The 26,203-nt window shown below is 37.0% G+C and overlaps 1 protein-coding gene across 2 annotated transcripts in view; it reads left to right on the plus strand.

The window, feature by feature from the left end:
* Positions 1-26,203, plus strand: part of COG5 (component of oligomeric golgi complex 5) — a 208,030-nt gene that overhangs the window by 85,025 nt on the left and 96,802 nt on the right. For both annotated transcript variants that reach the window (XM_062018831.1, XM_062018827.1), the window contains one exon: positions 8,125-8,255. In XM_062018831.1, coding sequence (XP_061874815.1) covers positions 8,125-8,255 — 131 coding nt within the window. The remainder of the gene's footprint in view (positions 1-8,124; positions 8,256-26,203) is intronic.

Raw genomic sequence — 26,203 nt, forward strand, 5'->3', positions numbered from 1 at the left:
TGTTTAAAGTCTGTTTCTGACCTAAACCATTCTGTGATTCGTTGATAATGCACTGTCGATGATAGATCTATTTTGCAGTACATTAGTGGTTCAAGTTTTGCTTTCCATCGGTTTGGTTTTGGTACTGTTGACCTAATTTCTCTAAAACTAAGCCAGTCCTAGCATGTGGTTGATTCAAAAAACCAAGAAGTATTTTGTTTTGGTTTTATTTTTGATGGCTCCCTTCACTAGGGACATCTATCAGTAACTTTACCTGGTTGTCTGATATATTCTGTTTCCTTTTCTGGACTTAAGCAGTGAGAGTGTGTTAACACACTGTCTGAGAAAGCAAACAGAAATACGGTGCCATGGGCCCCTCTCAGTTTCTGGCTCCAGCAGGACAGTTTTGCCTCACTTAATGTTGCTCAAACAGCTAAAACCCAACACCTCATGTATTATGCATACAAGTAGTTAATTTTTTAAATGGTAGAAATTGGTAAAATAAAGATCAATTTCCATGGCATTCTAGTGGCAGAAAGATATTTTATTTTTGGTTGTTGCACTGAGGAAAAGTTTGAGGCATCTTGTCCTGTAGGAAAAAGAAGGAAAATAGCAGGAGTTTTGTAAGTAATTGGTATTTTAGTCAAACATTTTTTCTTCCTCTTTCACAGTGAATTTGTAACATCTGCAGAATGTTCTGGGTTTGGGGTTTTTTTTTTCCAAATCAATCATTTCAGATTAAAAATTAGTAATTTTGTACAGTTTATCTAAAATATGTGGCATATTGTATATGACACTTGGTGTACAGCAATTAAATTCTTATTTTGAACACTGTAATAGTCACCATAGTCTATTCAGTCTATTTGTAGGAATACACATCCTTTTCTGAAGGACTCATGTTGTATAAGATGGCTCTAAGATACTGTTTCAGAGTAACTGTAGTGAAATCTCTTTCACTTGATTTAAAGGCTTAATATAAGCCTAGCATAAGCAGGTACTGAATGCAGAGTGAGGGACAATCATTTCAGCCTATGCAGAGAATGTGCGATTAAAACAACATGAGGAAAGGTTCTTTTTGCAAGCATTAGCTTCTAGTTTCAAGATTTACAAATGTGCCTGCTCTTGCAATTCCTCACCTGCTCTATGCATCAACTGCATGGAAAATTTAGGTGCCTTGAAGAAGCAGATTGTTGTTATTTAAGTTCGGGTGTTTGCTTGTTCTACTTAGAGAATAAAGATGTTATGTTAAATGTTAGGTTGCTTTGACCAAAGGGTATCAGTTTTCTGAGGAGGTATTGATATCTCAGGCTCTGTTCTAAGATTGATTTTAGTTGTGTATTACCTATATTGATAAAAAACAAATTGACATAATCCGGCCCAGCAGCATCCTAGGTTGTAGGTTCAGATGTAAGTGAAACAAATAGAACCTTATCCTTCCTTTTCAGCTGCTAGAGTTGTAACTAACATTTCCAGTAGGACCATAGAAGTTTCAGTGCTGGATTAGATTTGTGGTCCATTTGAATTAGTAACTTACTTTGAGATACTTTAGAAGCAAATGGAAAAAAAATCAAATGGGTCTTCAGCAGTTCTAACAAATCAATCCACTCATTTGTTTTGTGCTTGTATCTAAGCACTACTGTAGGTCCAAAGACTGAACATTTAATAACCCCTTTCAAAACTGAAATTGATTGTTACTATTGAATACTTCTCTCTCATAGAAAAAAATGATCTGCTTGTACAATGTCTGTGCAGTAACAAAAATAAATATTGCGAATAGCTGTTGAAATTCAGTTTCATGAACATCTACAAGTGCACACGTGAACTTGCACCAGGAGAGGAAGTTCTACCCTACCTGTGGCTTCTTACCCTCTCCCATTGCTGCTCTGTGTCTGCATGGTGAGTCAGATGAGAGAGTGCTTTTAGATGAAAATTAATTCAACAGGAAAAACTCTCATGAGTTCTAAAACCTGGAGGGTTGGAGTGAAGGAACAGAGAAGCAGGTTCAGGGCATAGCGGTAGAAATTAGAGAGCATTCTGTTCAGGACAACCTGTGCTTAGATCAACTTAAAGTAATAATAACATTGCAGTTTTACTCTATCTTGACATTCTTAATTTTTAATACGCTATTTTTAATGGACAGTTCCAACCAATTTATTCTGATGCTTAAGTTACCTCTACAGACATTTTCAGTATGAATGCTGTGCTGTATGCATTGTACTGTTTGTGCTGTAGCAGTCTTCTACAGTATTTCTTAATAAATCATGTAGTGGTAGCACCTCATCTTTTACAAACTTTAATCCCACCAGAACTCTAAGGTATTTGTCATGGTTTAACCCCAACCATCAACAAAGCACCACACAGACACTCACTCATCCCTCTCCACCCTGCCTTGGTGGAATGGGGAGGAGAACCTGAAAGGAAGAAAATAAATTGTGTGTGTTGAGATAAGAGCAGTTTGAAAACTGAAATAAAATATAACAATAATGAAGAAAAGAAGATAACAAAAAGAGAGAGAAGTAAGCCTCGAGAAATACAAGTGATGCCCAGTGCACCAGTGGCTGACCAATGCCCAAGCAGTCATTCACCAGCTCCTTCCCAACTATATAGTGAGCTTGACATCCTTTGGCTAGTTTGACTCTGCTCTCCTGGCCATGCTCCCTCCCAGTTTCTTGTGCACTTGCTAACTTACAGAGCATGGGAAACTGAAAAATCCTTGATTTTGAATAAGTGCTATTTAGCAACAACTAAAATGGCCATGTGTTATCAATATTAATCTCAAACTAATTCCAAAATACAGCATTCTACCAGCTCTCAGGAAGAAAACTAACTCTCTCCCAGCTGAAACCAGGACAGTATCATTTGGATCTGTTGACTTTTTGGAATTTAAATTAGTAGTTTCTTCCAAAATGATAATTTTTCTTCATTATGGAAAAAGAACAACATTAGAGTACAGGCAACACCAACATTTATTTCAAATAACACTGCAGAAGCAAAATAAAACAAATTACATGTGCGAAAGAAATAAGCTCCAAACCTTCTTCAGAGAAACAAAAATGTATTATTTTATGATTTGATGTAGAATTTGGGAATGAAGTAATTTTCTGTAATTCTGCTCCTCCCCCGCCCCGCCCTCTTCCCCCGTGAAACACCTCATAATTTGTCATTGGATTCTTGATACTTAGGCATTGGGAGGATAATGCTGATCTTAGGTGCTGCTCCTAGGGAACTCAGTTTGGCTCTTCTGCTTTCCTTCTTTCCCCCTCTTTATTGGCGTCACTGAGGTTACTTCTCAGAGTTCAGAAGGATTTCTCTTTGGGCTCAAGTAGCCTCTTGAGTGACGCAGTCTTGTCAAATTGGTTTATTACTGTCTGTCCTCGTTTCCTTTTTGTTAATGCACCTGATTGTCCTCGATAGGCTTCTGTAGATTCTCTCGCTTCTAGCCAAAGCCGAAAATCAATTCAGTCTAAATAAAGAGCATAATACAGCTTTTGTGGAGCTCATAGAGATGGTAGCTTTGTAGCTACCTTTTTTCCAAAACATATTTTAATAGTTATAGAAAGTTTTAATTCAGATTTTTTTCCTGTCTTTGTTATATATTATCACACAGCAATGTTTGAGATCAAAAAATGAAATCACATAATACAAAGATTCTGTGTTGTTGAGTCACTTAGCTAACCGTGTTTCTCAAAGTATTGTTTTTCCACCTAATGTACTATGTGCATATCGGATTTATCTCTATTAAACTCCTCTTACATAACTATCTGGGAAATACTGGTTTAAAACCCTGCATTTTTAAGCAGCATCTCAGCCAGTAGATTAGAAAAACTGTTCAGGTTTAGTAAATCAAGAAAATTTGTATAGTGATAATTTTTTTTTTTTCTATAGGAAATACAAAGTTCTAACCCTTTGTTAGGCTGAAGTAGATTATAAATGTCACTGATTCCTAGGGCTCAGTGTATTCTGCCTTGGCATATAATATTTTTGTTCAAAAAGAGGTTTCAGCAGACAGTCTGTATTTTAAGTCCATAAAAAGCCATTTCCAGCTGTGCTTTCCAAGCTTAATAATGTTTGATAGAAAGGAAACAATAACAATGCCCTATGGGAGTGTTAAGGATTTGCCTTTATTTTTATGAACCTGTATAAAGAGGTGGAATTATCAGAGGGATGAAAGGTATAAGAATGACTATAGGACTACAACTCCTTCCTCTAATTTCCTCCCTGGCTTCACTGAGCAGTGACTGGGGCAGCCAGCTGTGTGCCATGTAATGCCTGTTGTGTCTGCATCCAGCCCTGACACATGGTGTTACAGATATTTAGGTCCTGATCTGTTTAAACCACAAGTCTTCTGAAAGTTAACAAAATGTTACATATCTGCTTTTAAATCATGTTAAGATAGAGGTGGCAGTTATAAATACTATACTCACTAAATCTATTATAGTTAATGGATTGATTTCACTCTAGTGCTTTAAGGTTATAGCAGAAGAAACAAGGTAGATTTTATGCTTGACCTCAGTCCTTAGAGTCTTTGCTAACTGAGATATGAGCCATTGGATCTGCCTAATTCCTGAGAAGACACAAGTACCTTGCAGCCCATGTCACCCTCAGCTCTGATCATGACCATAGTGGTATTGACTGACTGTCAATAATGATTGCACAAGTGCCTGAAGCAAACTCCTACATTTGCTGGTCTCTGAGTTAATAACTGGTAGTACGTATCTTTGTTGTACATCATATGACATGGTTTCTTTAGTAACTGAAATTGGCTGGTTGGATTGTGTGAGTTCCTCTGCTATGTTCTACATAAACTGGATCCTAAATGTGCTGATTATGATCTGGCTACCCTTGTGTTAACCACCTTTCTGCTCCATTTCATCATGGTGCCTGGGATGGCAGCAGCACTCTTGAGAATTCACAGGTATTGTGATTTCTAATGTTATCTCATCTGCTTAGACGATAAAAACTACCAAAAGGCACATATCCTGCCCGTGTTGCAGCTTCTGCTCTCACATAGGAGTGGCAGGAAAGCACTTGCAGGTGTTTCTGCTGCAGACCGGCTGTCCTTATGAAAGCTGCTTTTCTTCTGAAAATGGTATAATATGATTGCTAGGGCTTCCCTACTGGATAGAATAGCAACTGAGAGCATCCATAGCAGGATGTCAAGCCACTGAACCTGCAGAAAGGCCCTCTGTTTTGAACTCCTACTGAAATGCATTATCTCAAAGTATTTTGTTAGGATTGCTGGAAATTTGGAACAAAGCTGCAGATTTTGGCAGTTAAACAGAAGATATGTGCCAGTCTGAGGCACAGATGGAGGTATTTGGAGAAGCCAAAGCAGCATGGTCTTTCTGTTCCTTTATTTAAACCATCAGAAGGATTAGTTTTTTAGCACTTGAAATGACTTAATTTAGATTTTCAGATAGAATACATCAGGGAGAAACAGTGTATTTTTTTAGTTATCTTCCACTGATTTTTCTGTGAATTTAAGAGATCAGAACTGTATTTTTTTTTTGGTTAAGCATCCTGGAGCTATGGAACATGATATTATGGCATAAGTGAACTCCACAGCAGTTTTTGTCTTGTATTTGTCTTTGGTGACATTTGCACCTTTTTTAATCTCATGTTGCCAAGAAGCTACTTCAGACTATGGCAGTAGAACTTCATCTGTGCATAGTTCTTTGCATGTTTATTTTTGTTCTGTGCAGCTGAGAGGAAGGGGTCTGAAAACTAGTCTTTACATTCAAGACACTTATTGAGGTTAGTAATTGAGTTAGTGGGAGTTTTAATAGGTTCATCTGTAAAGCCACCTGTAGATATGCAGCTTGGTCACACAGTCAGTTGCAGGAAAGTAATGGAGAATTGTGGCTTCTGAAGTCCTGAGCAAAAGCAGCTTTGTAAGCATGCCTGTGTATAAGGCTTCATTAATAGCCTGTGCAGCATGAGGTTTACTGTCCTGTGGCTCAGCTGTCCTTTGACTTCTCTGATCCGTTTTTTAACAAATGCATACAGACTAAAGCATTTGCAGGCCTATTCTCACTAGACTAAAACCGGTTTGACATACTGTGCTGTTAAGAGAGGTGCTTTCCTTTAAGACTTACTGAACTTTATGCGGTATTTCTTGAAAATGTTGTTTCAGTTTCTTAGGCAGTCCTTTTCACATGCAGGTATCAGGATGTTCTCTGCTTAGCCGTCAAGTGACTCACTTGGAATTTTGTGTTGAGTTGTGAACGTGTGGTTGCTAAAATTAATCTGAGGTTTAGATTACTTTATTGTGAATAAACAAAAATAACTGACTACTAAAGTGAAAGGTTAATTAGGAAAGATGAAAAAGTTCAGTTAGCTTAATTGGAATTTAAATCTCTGCCTTGATAAACTTACTGGGAGGACCTAAAAGGAAGATAACTTTATTAGGAACGTACAGTGGACTGGTTATAAATGGAAACATTGGAACATTGTTTATGAAGGAAGTACCTGACACTGGCTGAAACGTCTTTGCCGTTATTTTGTTAGTTTTATTGGTTCTTTTAAAGGAGTAATGGATGACCTGCTTGATTGAGCAAGATGCTGAAAGTGTAAATGACAGTAGTCCTGCATTACCTTGGAGATAAGCAGTAGCATAAAGCTAGGCTACCTGGATGTGGGGAATTGGGATAATTTGAATCTAGAAAGATAAAAAAGGAAGAAAAAGAGCATTATTTAACTTCAAAGTTTCCTCAGGTTCACTAAATACCTTCCTAGACTGCTCTTGCATTTCTCTGCAGACCTAATCTAAGGCACTCAGGCATGTTCAGAACTGTTCATCTTATTAATTTAATCATCCAATTCCGACCTAATTTCTGTTGCAATTCAGAGTTTTAAGTGGAGAAGTGCGTCTGTACTTGGAGGAGCCTAAAGCAGTAGATTTTCTCAGATTGTGCTTTCCGTATTCCAGGTACATGGATTTCAGAGCAGTGGCCATAGTCAGTTTGATTTGCGAAAATGTGCAACAGTTATGGGTGTAATTTCATAATATTTGAATGATTTGAGTCCTAGCTCAATCTGAGTTTATTAGCCTGAAGGAACTTGAATCTACAGTTCTTGCATCCCAAGTGAGCGACACTAAGAAATCAAAGACATCTAGGAAGAGACATCCTCTGGCCCTTTTTTTAAAGACAGGTCACTAGTAGGTTGGTTCTGGAGTGCAAGATCATACTATGAGCAAAGAGGAGGGAATGTAGAGATTGCGGATTGTAGGGAGTGTGAAAACCTCAGTTTTTTACACCCTGAGTTGTGTTTTATATCTCAAATTGTTTCATGTGGAAAGCCTAAATAGTCCAAAGAAGCAGGCATTACAATGTCAAGCCCTTTAAAAGAAAGTGAATGTGCCTGGGAGAAAGGTTATTACAGATTCAAACCTCCTTTGATAAAGGGAGACTAACTGTTGGTTGTCTGCTTGCTGGAGTGCTCTCATTACTAAGCAGCTATTAGTGAATGATGAAGTGATTTGGCCAAATGCACATAACCGGTAACAAAAACTCAGTTTAAATCACACCTGAGATACAATATGAACCAGGAGGATGACGGTGATCACTGGTATTATAATCTGTAGATGCCTTACTGAGTGTGGTTTCCACAATGATGATAAATTTTGTGATGTTTCTGTGATTAAAAATGGAAAAAAAAGTTTTCTTGCCATTCTTCTGTGTTTGATATCAAATGTTTAGAAGTGCAATTTAAATATATGAATTATAATTTAAATCTATTAATATGTAATAGATCTAGAGTTTCAGATCTTAGAGCAAACTGTGTTTATTCAAACATCTGATTAGAAAAGTTTAATTATCTCATTAGTCCTTTGGGACAAGGAAGTTACTTTTTACCCCTTTTCCTGCCCTGTGACTGAGATTCTGGAGTTTCCAGAAGTCACACTGTGCACTTCTTCAGCAGTGGCTGAGAGTGAAGTAAAGTAAATTCAATGTCCAGGTTTTCTGGAGTAATCTTTTAATTTACAGTTTTTCTGGTATAGTATGTTACTTTGACACACTCTATTGCCAAGTGCTGTATGCAAAACTGTCCCTTGGAACAAAGGGTAAAATCTAAATGTTTCAGCATGTTTGAAGTATTCCATTATTCTACGTCATGCTTATCAGTGTTTCGTTGCTTTTATAGATTACCTTTCTCAAGGGATAGATCTCTCTGGAATAGAAGTAATTGAGAATGACCTGCTTTTTATTGCAAGAGCTCGGCTTGAGGTGGAAAATCAGGCTAAAAGGTTGCTTGAGCAAGGTGTGGAAACTCAGGTAAAACACTTTCTTCTTCCTTTCCAAAGTGAAGTGTAAAAGCATTCTGAGCTTGATTTCCTTTGTTTTGTGCAGCACTGTCTAATGGAAATTAAACATGAAAAAAGTTTTACATGAGAAGTTGTCATGCATGAGAATGACCAAAGAAATTGTCAAAATTGGCCTTGTACAGTACTTGCAAAAATGAAATTTTGCAGGATCTAATCCTGAAATTTGGGAGAAAGTGGGTGCAGATACGAAGAGTTTAAACTCTGTAATAAAAGCTTGATTATATTAAGCACAGCATACTATATGGCCAAGCTCTATAGAGAAATTTGAAAAATACAGTTTCTTCAAACTGTAAGATCTCCACATTTGAACTCTGCAGTAAGTGTTGAAATGATTTGAAAGATTTCCTATTAAAACTTTAAAGGGCATTTAAAACTTTGAGGTAAATATCCACTGTAGGGAATATAAAAATGAATATGCATAATTACATTAATCCAAATGAAATGTAATTATCTACATTTTAATAACCTAACTACATCTATTACTTAACTATTTGTAGTATCTTTAGTGCTATGTTCTTGCCTTTTTAAAAATTCACATTCTTTTATCTCTATTTTTTAGCATTTGTAAAAAAAATATTTTAAATCCGTTACTACAGTAAGAGGAAAAACTCGTACAAGTTCCTATCAAATTTGAGCTTTAAATTAGAGAACAAAAAGGATTAGAAGACAACATTTTTATGCTGTTTGTTATCGATGATTAAATTTACATTTAAGTCGATGTAGCATTTGTTTATACTATTGAAGATTGACATGAAAACATACACAGAATGGGAAATCTCGTCATTAAATTGCCTTGGTTCAATAATTGAGGATTAAAATTATCAAACTTTTACTTAGACCTCTCATTTCAAGTAATTTTCTGCAGTAAGAAGTCATGATTGTGGAAAATACCTTTGGCTACTTACTAATAGCAAAATGGTAGGAAAAAACACCCCAGTTTTCACTTGATTGCTGTTCCAATGTTGAAACTCCTGACTATTTGAGCATGTTGCCAAGCTGTGATTGGTCTTGTTACAAGCAATAAAGCGTATATGATATTAAATAAAGACTGAATGAAGACAGAGTCTAAGAAAAAGCAAGTGGGCATTTATTTTAAATGTAGCAAAAGTCTTCATCAGTGTGTACTCCTCCTAGTTTTTCATGTCAGATTTGACCTTCTCTGATAATTTTCTCTTCATATTAAGTACTAAAATGGAACTGACAAAGAAACCCTGGGGAAATCAATCCCACTCCACTTGAAAATAGACAGATTTATTAGGTGTTCCAGGCTATATCCAGGTAATCAAGAGATTATTGAAGTATATGCCTGTTGTGCTTTAGCCAGAGGCCTGTTTCCAGCAAATGGAAGATTGTTTGGAAGAACATTATTAGTGCTTAGTCATATCAGAAGAGGGGATGTTTTCATGAAGAGGTACTGGGTTGTGCCTCATAGGTTTGTTCAATATGATTTGCAGTCTTAATATTGGAAAAATAGTATGCTTTGGCAAATATGCACGCAGGCATTGCCCAAGAAATCTAGAATTTGAGATACGACTAGGAGAGAGTATGTCTTTTATTCTTACTGTTGTTGCTAAGTGTTTTATTGACAAGCTGATTTACATTTGTACCTTCCAAGCCCTGAGATTTCCCATAAGAGGACATGGGATCTTCATCTTTTCTTCTGTGTTTTGTACTACAAAATTCCTTGGATGGGCTGTCTTCCTGCTAGTATCTATTCTGGTAGCCAAGCTTATACCTTTGAGAACAGGACATCTGTATTTATTCAGATGGTTTTTTCAGTTATTTGATATTTATATTTACAATTGCAATTTTAGTTTTTCTCTTTGTTTTGCTCTGCTGTGTAAATAATACATAAGATCAGTTGCCTACATAACAGCGTGCTCTACCTCTGTATTTCATCTAGCGCTTGTCAGCAATACCTTAAGAAGACAGTCTTACCTCTCCATTTTAGAATATTTCAGTGTTCACCTGTAAAAGAAGCAGGAAGTAGAAATACATAAACCCCCCAAACTATAAGTATCTCCTTTTATGCAGAAGTCATTAGAATTTGTTGAATGTCTTCTCTAGAATTCAGCTTTTTTTTCAGAGATGCTGCTGGAAGTCACTCTGACAAAAGGAACAGAGCTAAAAAGTTTAAATTTCCTCTTTCAACATTTTGATGTATCTCTTTGGTTTAGGTAAGAAACAATTTTTAAAATTTTGTTTATTTATTTAATGATGTATGTTACATGCAAATGAGCTGTGCTCAGATTCCTCCCAAAACCCACCAGCAGTAGCACGTGAAAGCAGATCCTTATGTCTAAGTGATACATTATCTTTTTCTCTGCGTTGTAATTCACGTTTTTATTACATGTCCATCACTGTAGAATTTAGGTGTTTCTCAGAAGAAATGAAATCTGTCTTTCCCTCTTCCTTTGGAAGTGTGGAATTAGCCATTGGTGACTTCAGAAGTGAAGGTTTCCACTGGTGTTCTTGGTGGTGTCTTTAAAGCTGGCATCTGGGTATAAACCAGAAGTGTCAGTGTATCTAGATTTAATACATTTTCATAGAGCTGCCAACCATGTATGTCTTCCTAATCCTTTTAGAAAAAGTAGGCTTTCTTTGGTCTTGTTGACAAAAGGAGTACCTGATCAAGCAAGGGTTACAAGTGTCATGTAGGCTTTGCTATGTGCTCCTCGTGTTTGTGGCACAGATTGATGCTCTTTTGTGACCCACAGAACAGTATCAAGAAAAATGAATTCAAACTCCTTCCTTGCTGCTTAGCCCTAAACCCCCTGGAAGCTTTCCTTCATGCTGTAAGCACGTAAATATAGGATAGAATGCAGGAGAGGCTGCTTTAACAGAGACACATAAAAAACTTTGTTAAAGTCACTGTTCTAAAGGAAGAGACAGCAATGTTTTTGCTTTACATCCCCAAGATTTCTTTTGCTCACAGGATAAACTCTAGGCAGAAGAGTCTAGATTTCTTTTTGACATGACTTCAGCACTTTACTCAATGGCAATATATTGCGTAAACCAGATCTGAATAATAAGAAATTACTTGGAACAAGAGAAATTTGTAAGGTTACCATAGCTCAATTCCAGATAGAACAATTTTGCAAGACAGTTTTGTGGCTGCTATCCTTAAAAAAGAAGAAAACTTTCTCTGCAAGTTTTCTGACCATGTTAGAGAAAGAAAAAAACAAGTGTAGGCTTAATAACAATCCTTTGTCTCAAGAAATGTAAAATTGTGTCTGTGTTTTTCTTAATATAGTTGGTTGTTTACCAAAATGAAGAGCTTTACTAATTAGAACCTCACAGAAGAAAAAGGAGAAAAAGCCCTCAACAGAAATACAACTTAAACTCTACTTCGGCAAGATGTTCATATGCTAGATTTGTATTGTGGTGGTTTAGCCCTGTCTGGGTTCCAGATGCCCACCAGGTCATTCTGTCACTCCCCCTCCTAAACTGGACAGGGGAGAGAGAAATATAACAAGAGGTTTGTGAGTCAACATAAGAACAGGGAGATCACTCAGCAATTAGCGTCACGGGCAAACTTGGGGAGAAATGGTTTGATTTATTAATGAACAACCAGAACAGAGCAGGGAGATGAGAAATAAAACTGAATCTTAAAACACCTCTCCCCATCCCTCCTTCTTCCTAGGACTCTCCTTCCTTCCCCCCTAGTGGTGCAGGGGATGGGGATTACGGTTGGTTCATTACAGATGGATTTTGCCGATGCTTCTTCTCAGGGGGAGGCCTCCTCACGCTTCTGACTACTACAGTGTGGGGTCCCTCCCACGGGAGATAGTCCTTCGTGATTTTCTCCAATGTGAATCCTTCCCATGGGCTGCAGTTCCTCACGAACTGCTCTGGCATGGGGCCTGCCACGTGGGGCAGCTCCTCACACCCTGCCCCAACATGGGTCATCCACCAGGAGAACAGTCCTTCAGGTACTGACTGCTCCAGCCTGAGTCCCTCACGGGATCATAAATCCTGACAGCAAATCTGCTCTGGTGTGGGCTCCTCTCTCCCCACAGACTTCCAAGTCCTGCCAGGAACTTGCTCCAGGATGAACTTCTTACAGAGTCACAGCCTCCTTCAGGCATCCACCCACTCTGATGTGGGCTCCTCCACAGGCTGAGAGTGGGTCTCTGCTCCCCCGTGGCCTCCATGGGCTGCAGGGGCACAGCTGCCTCACCATGGTCTTCACCACAGATCACAGGGAAATCTTTCTTCCAGGGCCTAAGCGTCCTTCCCCTCCTTCTCCACTGACCTTGGTGTCTGTGGAGATGTTTTCACATTCTCACTCCCTGTTGCTGTTGCAGTTTAGCATTTCTATTCTTTTTCATAGACTTTTCCTCTTAAGTTGACATTTCTGAGACAAGTACAGCATTTTGGTTTTTCATGCCAAAAATTATTAACTATATGCATAATTGTTCTTGACTAGTGCTGTTTAGCACCTGAGAAAAGTGATGTGAGGATGAAGTATAAGCATAATTAATCAGATATCTGGAGGTGATTATCAAGAAGTTGATCAATTTATCTCAGTTCTGGGTTTCTAAACTGGATGCTTCTGTAGTACATCTTACAGTGTCATGGCAAAACTGGTGTAATTAATCTGAAATCTTTTATACACCAGAATTTCATCTTGTGTCAGATATCTCTAACAATAGGTCATCTTTGTTATCCCCAAGGGATTGAGGTGGAAAGTTTGCGCATAATAGACTATTTTTCTAGACATGATCATCAAGAGGTTGCATAATTTATTTAATTTCAGGATCCATGGAGATGAGTGCTTGTAGAGTAAAACTGGCAGTGCTACAGCAAGATTGGTGAAATTATTCTTAAATCCTTCATGAGGCAGTGTTTAATCTGTTGTTGGCGATCTCAAACAATACATGGTCTTTATGATCCTGTAGCTACATTTTCCAGTTGTGCAAGTGTACTTGGAAGTGTTTGATATATTCAGATAATGATTGCCAAGCGATTTTCTCTTTTTTTGATGAAACTTAGAAAAAGATAATAATATTGCATTCTAGAGTTACTTCTTACTGTGAGTGTCAAAGGTGAGGCTGGCTTTGGCAGTGCTACTGTCTGGGCAAGGTCCTGCAATATTGAGTTTTTCATTTTCAATCTTGCATACTTTAGTAAGAGTGTATGTTTGTCTGAAACACCCTTTTGTTATGGATTAGTTTATGATATTTTAACACTTTGATTTAAATCAAAGTGTGCTTGCTAGTTTTTGCAAGCACAAGCTAGTTTCTGCCCTGGTGAGGCCTCGTCTGGAGTATTGTGTCCAATTCTGAGCTCCTCAGCTCAAGAGGGACAGAGAAATTCTGGAGAGAGTCCAGCGCAGGGCCACGAAGATGATCAGGGGACTGGAACATCTTTCATATGAGGAAAGGCTGCAGGAACTGGGGCTGTTTAGTCTGGAGAAGAGGAGATTGAGGGGAGATCTTATTAACATTTACAAATATCTAAATGGTGGGTGTTGGGAGGTTGGGACATCCCTTTTTTCTATAGTAGCTAGCAACAGGACAAGGGGTAATGGGATGAAGCTGGAACACAAAAAGTTCCACTTAAACATGAGAAAAAACTATTTCACTGTGAGGGTGAGGGAGCCCTGGCACAGGCTGCCCAGAGGGGTTGTGGAGTCTCCTTCCTTGGGGGTCTTCAAGACCTGCCTGGACATGTTCCTATGCGACCTGATCTAGGTGACCCTGCTTCTGCAGGGGGGTTGAACTAGATGATTTCTAAAGGTCCCTTCCAACCCCTACCATTCTATGATTCTATAAAGTGAAATGGGCTGTGGAATTGTACAAATATACTGTACAAAGTTGTCAATGTCATGGAAATGTGCTTGACTGTAGAACAAAGTCTAATGTCATAGGAGAACATCACTTTGTGTGCCCCAGTTGTGTGGTGAGCCTCTTAAAGTTTATCTTTAGCTCATTTAACTTAAGAGGTATTACATTGCCCACACGGATGTACTGCAGTAGTCAAAGGAAAAAATTAATTTCCAGATGTCTTTGCCTGCCCTTTAATGCTTTTACATATTAGCTGTCATATTTTGTCATATTTTTAAAATAATATAAGCCCTTACATACTTCAGAATGTCAATGGAATTGATTGCTGTTATGGAGAGTAGAAAGATAGGGGAAAAGAACCCTCCAATTTGGCACAGAACCAGTTATCTTTTTATCCACACACTGTTGGTTACCCTCATAAACGATCTGGACAAACCAGAGTTCAAATGCTACCCAGAGTGTATGTGTATACATGTTTTGTAAGTCAAAGAATCATGATTGCTGTTTTCTTTCCTTTTTTATTTCCCCCCTGGCATTTATATCTACTCAGGAAGCTGTAAGTTGGAATTTAACCTCATCACTGACAAAAATTTAACCAATATAGTACACTTGAGGCAGTAGATGTTATGTTTCCTTATTATTTCACAGTCTTGATTCCCTAGAGGAGATCCTGATGGAAACTAGACTGAGACAGTTATTTCAGAATGAAGTGATTGACTACAATATGATATAGAAATGGAAGGTATTTTTGATTTGAAGTTTGAAGTCAATTAGTTGAATCTAGAGTAAGAAGTCTGAAGCATTATCTATAAAAAGGAGAATTTGAACCTGCTTACTACTTTTGGCATAGGGTGAAGGTGGTAGCTATAGTTAACTTTAAATCATCTGGTTTTGCTTAGTGAAGACAGAGAATGAGATCCAAAGCTTTTTATTTAAATTTGTGTTAGCCACCCATTTAAATTTTTTTTGCAATTCTAATGTAAACAAGAGACTATTTCAATATGTTATGGATGGTGTATTGGCTTTCATTGTAAAGGATCACAATGACATTTGAGTCTGCTTAATTAAAATCCTCCTCTTTTACAATAGTTCTGTATGCATGTAGTGAATTTTCATTGTATGTGTTTATGTATCTTTACAAGTTTTACTCTATCCTAACCTTTAAATTTCTTTGACATAGAAACATACTTATGTTCATTGTTCAGTTTTATTTTTAATCTTCAGTATTAATGGTTATGGGTTTTGTGATCTGGTTAACTTGCTAAATCATATTCCTTCGTCTGTCCATCTGGTGCATGGCACTACTGAAGAAGTTTTCAATAAATCTAAATTATTTCTTCCTCAAATTATTCCGTTAAGATACGATTTAGCAACATATGGCTCATCTAACAACGAAAGTGTGTCTTCTAAGTATGTGTGAGTTATATCCTACATCTGAATTATAAACTTTATGGGGATTAAGCAAACCTTATGAAATTTTCCCTTTACTATTGTAATCTAAAAAGAATTCTTTGTATCTTAAAGTATGATCTAATGGGACTGAAGTGTTAACCATGGTTCAGTAATTCAAAATCACCAAGCTAAACACTAAGCATGAATTTATACCTCTGAACTATGGATTAAAATAAACCACAGATTTCTCTGCAACATAATCGGCTGATACTGATATAACCTAGAATATCCTTTCAGTTTCCATAGGAACAGATGATAGAATGTTTTGAATCTTGGAATAGCTAAAATGAAAGTCTGGCTTCAATATAGTTCACTTTTATGTTGCAACTTGCAGTATCTGTATGTAAGGGCAAAAAACGTGCATAAAAAAGAAAGGTAGAATATTGGCATATCATATATTAAAATGTTTTTAGTAGCAATAGTAACAACAATAACAATTAAAAAATACTCTAAGGTGTTTTTGTGTGTATAAATCTTTAGGTGTTCGCTGTCTGATTTAGTATACAAGTGCAAAAAGTGTTTCCAAATGCATAGGAAAAGAGAAACCATTAATTTTTCCTGTGTGTTAATGACTCCTTAAATGTTTTACAAAAAAAAAAAATCTGTGTTGTTGATCATCTCTAAATTTCATTTCCAGGCATTATTTCATCTCACTGTGTTACGCTATAGATATATTTTCTCATTAGAACCATTTGTACAACGCAAGAAGACTTCATGTAGCCAGGAAGAAAAGATCAGCAGAGCTTTAGAGGAATATAAAGTGTGTAATATAGGTGACTGTGGCAAAATGATAATGCAAGGAAACACGCTAACTGTAGTAGTACTTGTTAGATGTTTGACATCTCTTTCTCAACCTGTCATGTTGCTAAATTAGAGAAGATATGCTCTGAGTGTAAAAGCATTTACGAGATTTAAAAGATAACATTTTTTGAGATGAATGGATATGCAACTCCAATATTGATGTAGAGGGAAAATATGAGGCCTTATTAACAATTCATTAGGAATCTGAGTGTCTGTAACCTGAAGCATTGTCAGTGGAGGTAGAAATGATAGTGTGTGACTGACTGTTTAGTACTTGAGCCCTTTTTATTTGTCATAACTCCGGCATTTAAGGTATTTGACCTTTAAAACAGTTTGTATATGGGAATTAGGATCGTACAGAAGTAAAAAAAAGAGCAGCAAAACAAGAAAGCACTATCAAGACAACTTGTGACAGTTTCTCCTCACTGCAACAAATTTTTGGTCTATGAATGGAGTGACACTGTGTTAATGTAGTTCAAATAGGAACTTTTTCAGTGTTTTTCCGTATTCTAAGGTTATTTTCAGCTACCATTAATATAGAAGACTGGTGGGAGCTGTAGTTTTTAGGACATATGGGCAAGTTTAACAGCAACATTTTGAAAATAGAAGGAGTTTCAAATAAAAGTAATATCTAGTATTTTCCCTTTCAGTATATCAATATAATTTACTGTTGTAAATGTGCAAAGGACTCGGTGTCACGTTACTTTCTTAATACTGATCCTCTTTTATTAGTGGTTCTGATTAGCACTTTTGTAGTATGTTTCAAAAAATGCCTCACAAACTGTGTATTAGGTGGTTTAGGCAGATATTAGCAAACCTCATTTTATAGGTGGGAATACAGAGAACTTCTAAATGACAAGGAAACAGGAAGATTCTTAACAAAGTATTCGGCTTTGCAAGTTTCTGTGCTGTAACAGTTGGACAACTCTGGCATTTTTAACAGGCCTTCCTTCATGAAAATGCTCCCCCTGCCATAAAGTAATAATTTTTTTTTTTAAAGACGTATGGATGCTTCTATTTCCTCACACACTTATGTGCAACTGTACTTGTTTATCTTTTGAAATATATTGCAGTTAAACTAATGGAAGCATTGCAAAATTCATGAAAATCTTATTTCTTTAATTTACATCCATCAGGAAGTTTCTGGTTGTGGGAGTTGAGGATCAGGGACTAGCTTATTATTAGGTACCAAAGAGCCCCTCACCTTTTGTCATCTGCCTTTCCCAATTAGTAACACTAGATAGGGGTTTACCTTCCCAGCTCTGGGATGGGCACCTGGCCATGCAGCTATGTGGGGCCCTCACCTGTATTTGACTTCACATCTGCTTCTGATACATTTCTGCAATATTCAGGGTCAGGTTTGGTCCTTATAAAGTTGAAAGATTATTATGCACCAGATACTGAAGTTATGAAATATTTATTAGTAAAAAAAGGGCACAGGTTTTCCTTTTTATGAGCAGGTAGTATTGGGAGATATTTTGTCACAGCATATTAGGAGCTATGATTTAGGTTATGGTTTCAACAAAACCTTCAAATTTAATTAGGCGCAAATTAGAGAACTTTTTCCTGTGCTTTGGATTTTTTTTCCTTTTTTTTCCAATCATATTAAAGCACAGAACTGAGAAATGAAACAGTAATTTCTTCCCAGATATGGATTGCCTGACTACCTCCACTGGAGTGATTGCAATGAAAGCAGCTTATGTTGCAGTACCTAGGCATGTATGTGTTAAGGATTTGGACATATCTCCATCCTACCTTCTTCCATCCTTCAGCTGGATACCATTATATTTCTAATTCCTTGGGCCTCACAGTGCCTTCAAAAGCATCCAAATTAAGAAATCCCCTCACAATGGCCACCTTGGTGTCATATCCCTATTGATTTCCAAACTGTAACCCCATCTAAACACACCACCTGCCATCTGAAAGCCCCATATTTGTGTCTGAAATGCTCCTGCAGATCATCCAATGGCTCAGGCAAGCATAGCAGAACCAGACACTGCTTCCTCCCTTGCCATTAGCATCCCCAGCACACTGCTGGAGGAGGTGTTGGCTCAGGGGTTTGGGTGCCTTGGCTAAGAGAGTAATGTTTCTTGTTGATCATTTGTTAGTGCTCTTGGCTATTAATTGTATGTCTGCTGGACACATGTTCCACAGAGCAGTTTTCATCAAACTGCAAATAGACAGTGAGATGTTGTCAATAGCAAATGAAGCATGAAACAGTTTTTCCTTTTCCCTTCCCTCCATGGCAGGTAGTATGCCATGGTGTGAGGAATTCATAATTAGTTGATATGAGGCAGAGGCTAAAAAGCACTGATTTTAAGCAAATATTGAAAATAGCAGGAAGCTGGAGACTACATTTTAAGGACAAACCTGCTTGGATAGACACATTTATATTTGATCAGTCTTCAATAATTCATGTAATATTATGGTGATGGAAATGGTAATGCAAGTGTTTAGTAATGGTTTCAACTCAAACTCTAATTGAGAATTGTTGCCTTTTCCATATATCTTAGAATTCTTTGTGAAGAGGTATAATTAACTTATGTAAACAATATTACTGCAGGTAGGTCAGCTGTACATATTTAACTGAAAGTAGTTGAGTCCTTGAAGTCATTAAGCTTTTATTAACTGAAAACTGTGTCTGATTTTCCACAAATATTTTTGTGCTATGACCTCTTTTGACGCCTTCCCCAGAGAATCTGTCGCTATCTAAACTGTCATTTTTTCCTTTATTGTTTTTCTTCTGACAAGGTGCCACTTTATGTTTGTTAGCTTGAATTTAAAATTATAGCCTCAAGAAATATAAAATGCAGCTTTATGTTATAAAAAACAGCAAAAAAAGGGAGACTTTGGGTTTGCCACTCAATATTCCAGGTTTTGTAATAATTTGTACATTTGTGATATTTTATTAAACTGATAAAATTAAATTTGTATCTTACCTTTTTAACTTGGCCCAGTTTTATCACATGATAAAATTCCTCAAATTTTCATTAAATTGTCTTTGAAGGATTTTGGTACCAAGTCTTTTATAAGCTCTTTAACAAAGTGTAGTATGTTTTTATGTACAATAAATGATCTTACAGTTTTTTTCCAACTGTAATGATTCTGTGACTCAAACGTGCAAGGTTTTTGCAGGTTCGCCAGATGAATTTTTGGAGATGTAGTTTTGCCCCATGTAGGGTATGCTTTCCAGAGTTAAAGGTTTTATAACACATCAGGGAGCAATCGGTTCCTCAGTGAATACTGTTGGGAAAACAGGACTATTTGGAAATACCTGAGCATGTTTTAGAAGCCCACATATTGGGGAATATCTCTACAGTGTAACAGAGATAATGTAGCAGCAAAGATGGCCATGATAGTGTTTTATTTAATCTAGACAGAATTAGTTATCGCCAAAATATATCCCTTGTAGTCTGGTTGCTGAAAAATGCTGAAATGTGTTCTGCTGTTGCTGCTTTTGTTAGTCTTAAGGAACACGACCCTGGAAGCTTGTACCCACACTGCAAGCTAGATGGGCAGTGTGTTGATTTTTGCTTTGTGCACTCTTTGATCATGAGGCATACATGTAACAGTGGTTATTGGGTGTTGATATGTATTCCCTCTCCAGAGTCAGATGGTGCTTATTTTTATGCAACTTTCCTTCCAGGAGTGGGGAAGAAGGGAAGATGGAAGATGAACTACACTCAGTCTTCCCCCTTTCAGCACTGTATGTGAGCAAAGCTAAAATGTATATATGTTTGGGGAGGAATGTGTGCTGGAGTAGGAGTTACCAGAGACAAGTGTGAGAAGGTGCATGTGTTCTCCTACACTACTGATTCTTGTCTAAATAAATTTAGTTGCCTTGAAGTACTTGGTCAATATTGTAGAAGACTTGGCAATTACTTCCTGATGTTGCCATCATTGCAATTACTGGGATTTAAAAACTCACTTCTTTGGGGAAAGCCTGAGTCATCTTATTCTTTCTTATTAGTGTTAGGTGAATGATTTACCTGAATCCAGATCTAGGTTGGTATTTATCTGTTATTGTTGTTGGGTTTTTCATATTGAAAACCACCTTCCTGAAGCACCTACGTATCACCCAATGGAAACTTCTCATATGACATTAACATTACTCAGCTCCTTTTGCTGCAGATTTTTTTTCTACCCAAAGAGAAGTTAATTTCTGTGGCCTTTTAATTATGTCTTTCTTTCTACTTGACTCTTGTTTTATCCTCTTTTAAAATGCTAACTGGGAATCTCTAGTTTCAAAGTCCTCTACTAATAAATAAAAGCAACCTTTCTACATACTGAAGACTTCTTCAATTGCTCTGTTGCTACAGACCATTCTTCTCTGCGTTTGGAAAATTGCCTCTTATTTTAACAGACATCAGCACTTCCATCACATCTTAGAATTAAACTCCACCTACCTCATGATCTAGGATATTTTTCTCCTTAGGGTCAAGTATCATTCTTCATAGACACTCTCTGACAGTCTTTGACGGCACAATGGGAAAGCATCACCGGGTTGAGTTTATGTTGTTTCAGTGAGGGTTGTAAAGGAGTCATAAAATTAATGAATTCAGAGACTTACACAGTGAGCTAAAAAAACTTGTGCTCATGCAGTCTAACCTGTGTAGCGCTGGACACAGATTTACATTCATTAGATGGTGAACTGTAAGGTGTGAAGAATAATAACTATTATGAGCTGCAAATTACATTCTAAATCAGGGGATTTGATAGCTAGCTAGCTTTTACTGGACTGACCAGTCTTAAATTTTAAAATAAATTGTATAGCCATGAAATAGTCTGTGATTTGAGGTGGTTGACACAGCAAAACCGCTGCAAAACCAAAATGAATCATTGAAATAATATCCTGGCCTGTGAACATCTGAAAATTGATCTCATGCATATTATTTTAAAATGCAAATTCATTTGTAGTCAGATCTATAGTTACACTTTAAATTCTCTACTCTGTTTAGAATAGAGAATTATACAGTTTTTTTAAAATGACAATTTTACGGAGTGTCTTTGGGATTTTATCTTCAGTGAAGGTAAGTTTTAGCATAGCTTTTACCTCAGGGATTTTTTTAATCCAAGTTCTAAAACAAATGATAACTTTAAAAAAAATTACGCTTTTAACTTTAACTAAAAATTAGATCTTAGATTTGTTCTTTAGTCTACAAGTTAAGTCTTTTTCCCCACATGGGAAGGACCTCAAACATTGTGCCTTGGTAGTTCTATATGGTGGAGGGGAACTTCATACTACATCCTGATAAATAGCTATGCCTAGGTATAATTTCTCTTGCACACTAAACTTCTGTAAAGACTATTTCTGTTGCAATTTTTATGAACAAGTGATTAATTCCCTTTTTTTTCTTGAAAATTGTACTAGTAAACACAGTGTGCCCCAGGTAAAACAGTCATGTTTTTCACACATAATACTATTATGCATTTCAATTTCTGTAAGGGATATTTGCGTCTTTGTTTTCTGTAACAAATTATTTATACTTCATGGTAGTGAACTTCACAGTTTATGTGCCATTCAAACAGTGAAAATAGTAGGGGGATAACAGCTAAATTTAAAGAATGCATGAGAAAGTGAATTGTAATTGCAATAGTTTTTCTAAAGCCATTTTAGTTAAGATTCTCTGTCAACAGTCGCTTTGAGTCTTTTATACATGTGGAAGTTTTTTACCTTGGCTCTGATTATGCAGAAGAGATCTGGAAAAGCTAGTTTCTGTTTCAGTTTAGAATTCAGAATCCATTTTCTATTTCCTTCCATATTGTAGGCCTTTGTCGTAAAGTTGATGTAATTTTATGCAGCGCACGGGTCAGTAAAGAACCTGACCACTAAGCAGTAGCCATTCATATTGCCGCTCTGTAGATCGTGGGCAAGATCAAGCAACCGATATTATTTGTCTTAATGTTTTTTAGTGTTCACTTCTACATTTGTGAGTCTCTCGGTGGGGGGCTAAATTAACATTAATTTTCTACTTATTGTCCTCATCTGGTACATTAGACCAAGTTGTTCACTGATGCCAAATAGCACATCTCTTTCGTAAAGATTTTGAGAGGTAGGTGGTTTTTTACCCCAAGTTGGGATAAAGTTACAGGCTAGCAATACAAGCACTGTATTAATGTCTTCAATTAAAGACAGAGCTGTGGGGTTTGTTTAAATATATGCTCCTAAACCAGAGAGACCTCATGTTGATTGTGAGTGGAATTCATATTCTATATGCCTTAATACGTTTTCATTTGTACAGACTACAGCATCTTTGCTTTGTGAATCCAAAAGCTGTCCACCTGTAGAAGTTGTGTGCCACCATGGCTTATAGTCATCTGAAAATTTGAATAATTCTGTCACCGCTTCTACTGTTTTCAGGTCTATAAGTGAGATTGTTGAATAATAACAGATTTAGGACAGACAATGAGAGACACAGGTGTTCAAGTGTCATACCCTTTCAGTTCTACTGAAATATATAAATACACTTTGAGCAGGGTTATCCCACAATATTTTTATCATAGAATCTCAAGGGCTGGAAGAGACCTCAAAAGATCATCTAGTCCAACCCCCCTGCCAGAGTAGGTCACACAGGAACTCATCCAGGTGGGTTTTGAATGTCTCCAGAGAATGAGACTCCACAACCCATCTGGGCAGCCTGTTCCAGTGCCTCGTCACCCTCACAATGCACAAGTTATTCCTTGTATTTCTTTGGAAGCTCTTATGTTCCAGCATATACCCATTGCCCCTTGGACATCATTAAGAACAGCTTGGCTCCATCCTCCTGACACTCACCCTTTACATATTTAATACATATTAATGAGGTCACCCCTTAGTCTCCTCTTCTCCAAGCTAAAGAGCCCCAGCTCCCTCAGCCTTTCACCATAAGGGAGATGCTCCACTCCCTTCATCATCTTTGTGGCCCTGCACTGAACTCTCTCCAGCAGCTTTCTCTCTGAACCATGGGGCCGAGAACTGGACACAATATTCCAGATGTGATCTCACAAGGGCAGAGTAGAGGGGGAGGAGAATCTCTCTCAACCTGCTAACCACAGCCCTTCTAATTGACCCATGCCATTGACCTTCTTGGCCGTGAGGGCACATTGCTGGCACATGCTCATCCTGCTGCCCACCAGCACCCCCAGGTCCCTTTCCCATATGCTACTCTCTAGGAATTCATCCCCCAGACATTACTGGTACATGGAGTTATTCTTTCACAGATGCAAAACTCTACTCTTGCCTTTGTTGAATTTCATTAGATTTCTCCCTGCCCAGCTCTCCAGCCTGTCCAGGTGTCCTTGAATGGCAGCACAGCCTTCTGGTGTGTCAGCCACTCCCCCCAGTTTAGTATCATCAGCAAACTTGCTAACAGTGCCCTCTGTTTCCTCATCAAGATCATTAATAAGTGTATTGAACAGTGCCAGTCCCAGCACTGACCCTTGAGGGACTCCACTGGACACTCTGTCTAATGGTAGTTCAAGCTAGACAATGTGTTCTGGAGTTGTGTAAGAGAAAGTCTTTTAATATAGTGTCAGCCTTCTTTCAAATCAAAATGTATTCCATCTGCCATGAAAGCTATGTTACTCTGTCACAGAAATAAATTACTTCTGTTTGGCATGAGTTGTTTCTGACAAAGTCATCTTGGCTATTATTTAGCACCATATTAAGATTTCTTTGTGCATATCAAAAGGTAATTTAACTGTTCAGTCAAATGTAAATAAGTTATTACTTTGTAGCACTATGGCTATATAATGTTACTGTGCTGTTTGATGGCCCAGTTTTGAAGAACAGAAATGCAAAATGCTAATTTCAGAATACTTCTAATTAATGACTGTGTTACACGAGAGCTTTAAACTCCTTAATGTCTTGTTTGGATTTCAACTCAAGTTTCTAGGAATTTGATCAAGTAGGTTGGTAATTAAGGTACTTCTGGACATAATTACTGGAGCATACTGTAATTAATAAACTTGCAATCACTAAATGTAAAATGTGTTCTCACAGTACCATAACTTGGATAATGAAAACATTTACAACCTATGTCATTCATGGAGAACAATAGTAGTCCTTAATCTATTTTGCAATGAATCAGTGAGCTCTCCTTCTTCAGCCTCCACTGCTGACGGTTATTTTAAGATCAGAATGAATACCGATGTATATACAACTTCTGTAAATCAGATGGATTAGAGAATGCAATTTTTTGACAATGATGTACATTTTCTAAAGTGAATTGTGCATCAACTGTAAATGTATTGCAGAATTTTCATGTAATAAAGTGTTCCTGAAAAGCCTGGATCACTTGCTTGCTTATAAACATATTGTTCTACTCATTCTCTTCTTTGCTTCTATACTTAGCTGGGCGCATTCAGTTAAGAAGTGGAAACAGACGTTACTTCGGGCTACTGTGTTTGCTTTTCCGACAGCCAGATGAGATGATGAAATGGAATTAGTGTCATCTACTGTGAAACTTTTTTTAAAAATTCATGTAGTTGAAGACAATAACTGACCATCCATTGGGTGTGGAAGTGTATGCATTCTAGAAGAGCTTCACATTAGCTTGTGGGATGTAGACATGACTCATTATAGCTTTTCTGGTTTTGTTTTCTGGAAGTAACCAATTTGAAGGTTGGGTAATGGATTGAGTGGGCAATTGTGATGTGACAATTCTCATCTTATTAGATGTTTGCACCCTAAATTGTTCAGGTGACATTTACTTCTTTTTCTGCTTTTTCTGTCTAATCATGCAGGTCAGAATTTGTGAATGGGTCCTTATTCATAGTCTCTACATAAAGGGGGATAACCAACTGATGGGTTTTCTTGGGAGTTTGAATCTTTAAGGTTGAAATCTTTGCACCAAAATAGTTTATTTATGGAGCTCATGACAGCAAAATGTATCTCTACTTACAGCTGTGACCGTTAAACTATTTTAGAAAACAGTTTTCCTGCTAATTGAAACTTCGTATTTTTAGAGAAAACGTTTATCCCTATATAGTTTGTGCCTGTTACAGGAAGAAATGCGCTAGAAATAATGAAGTTTAAAGTTTTTAACAGCAATTTATCTAAAGGTATGATAAGTGTCAGCACATCCTTGAAGCTTTTCATAAGCACACAGCTGACACAAAAAGGAGAATCACTGGTCCTACCGGTCAAGGGAACAGTTTAAAACAGTAAAAGTGTTGCTGAGAAGCTCATTTCCTTTTTTCCTTTTGTTTTTTATTGAAAAATATGTTGAGGTAAATACATCTAAAAAACAGAATAGAAGGATACAGATGATAGTAATATAATTATGTAAATTAGGAATATGGCCACATTCAGAATACTTTAAACTGTACTCACTCCATCTCAATAATAAGATTTAGAATAATTTCAGAAAAGAGCACAGGAAAGTTTAGGAATGTTAAAAAAAACTGTCTCAAAAGTAAAAATGTAAAATATTGAGATGGTTTCATTTAAAAGGCAAATAAGTGGACGAGTAAAATATGAGTAAGCATGTAAAACAGTGACTGATACAGAGAAGAGAAAGTGGAATCCTTTAGGTTTTCCAGTTTTCTAGAGAAGTCTTATATATAGTTGTCTTTCAGAATAATAAGCAACTTCTGTGAGATATTTCTTCAAAAATTCACTACTTAATAGTGAAAAAATTGATTTGTTAAATATTAACATTAGTACCTATGAAGTTGTTTATAATATAGAGTATGTCATTTATGGGCAGCAATTCCATTTAAAATCTTACAAATCTCTGTATCTCAGAAAAGGTAGGAAGATCTGTGTCTTCCTGCCAAAACGATTGATTCTATGACAGCATGCTTATACGACAACTAACTAGATTGGAGAGAAATGATGGATTTTTATCAGGAGGTGAGTTATTTTTGCTTTACC

This window comes from Colius striatus, chromosome 1, assembly GCF_028858725.1.
Source record: "Colius striatus isolate bColStr4 chromosome 1, bColStr4.1.hap1, whole genome shotgun sequence".
Taxonomy (NCBI): domain Eukaryota; kingdom Metazoa; phylum Chordata; class Aves; order Coliiformes; family Coliidae; genus Colius; species Colius striatus.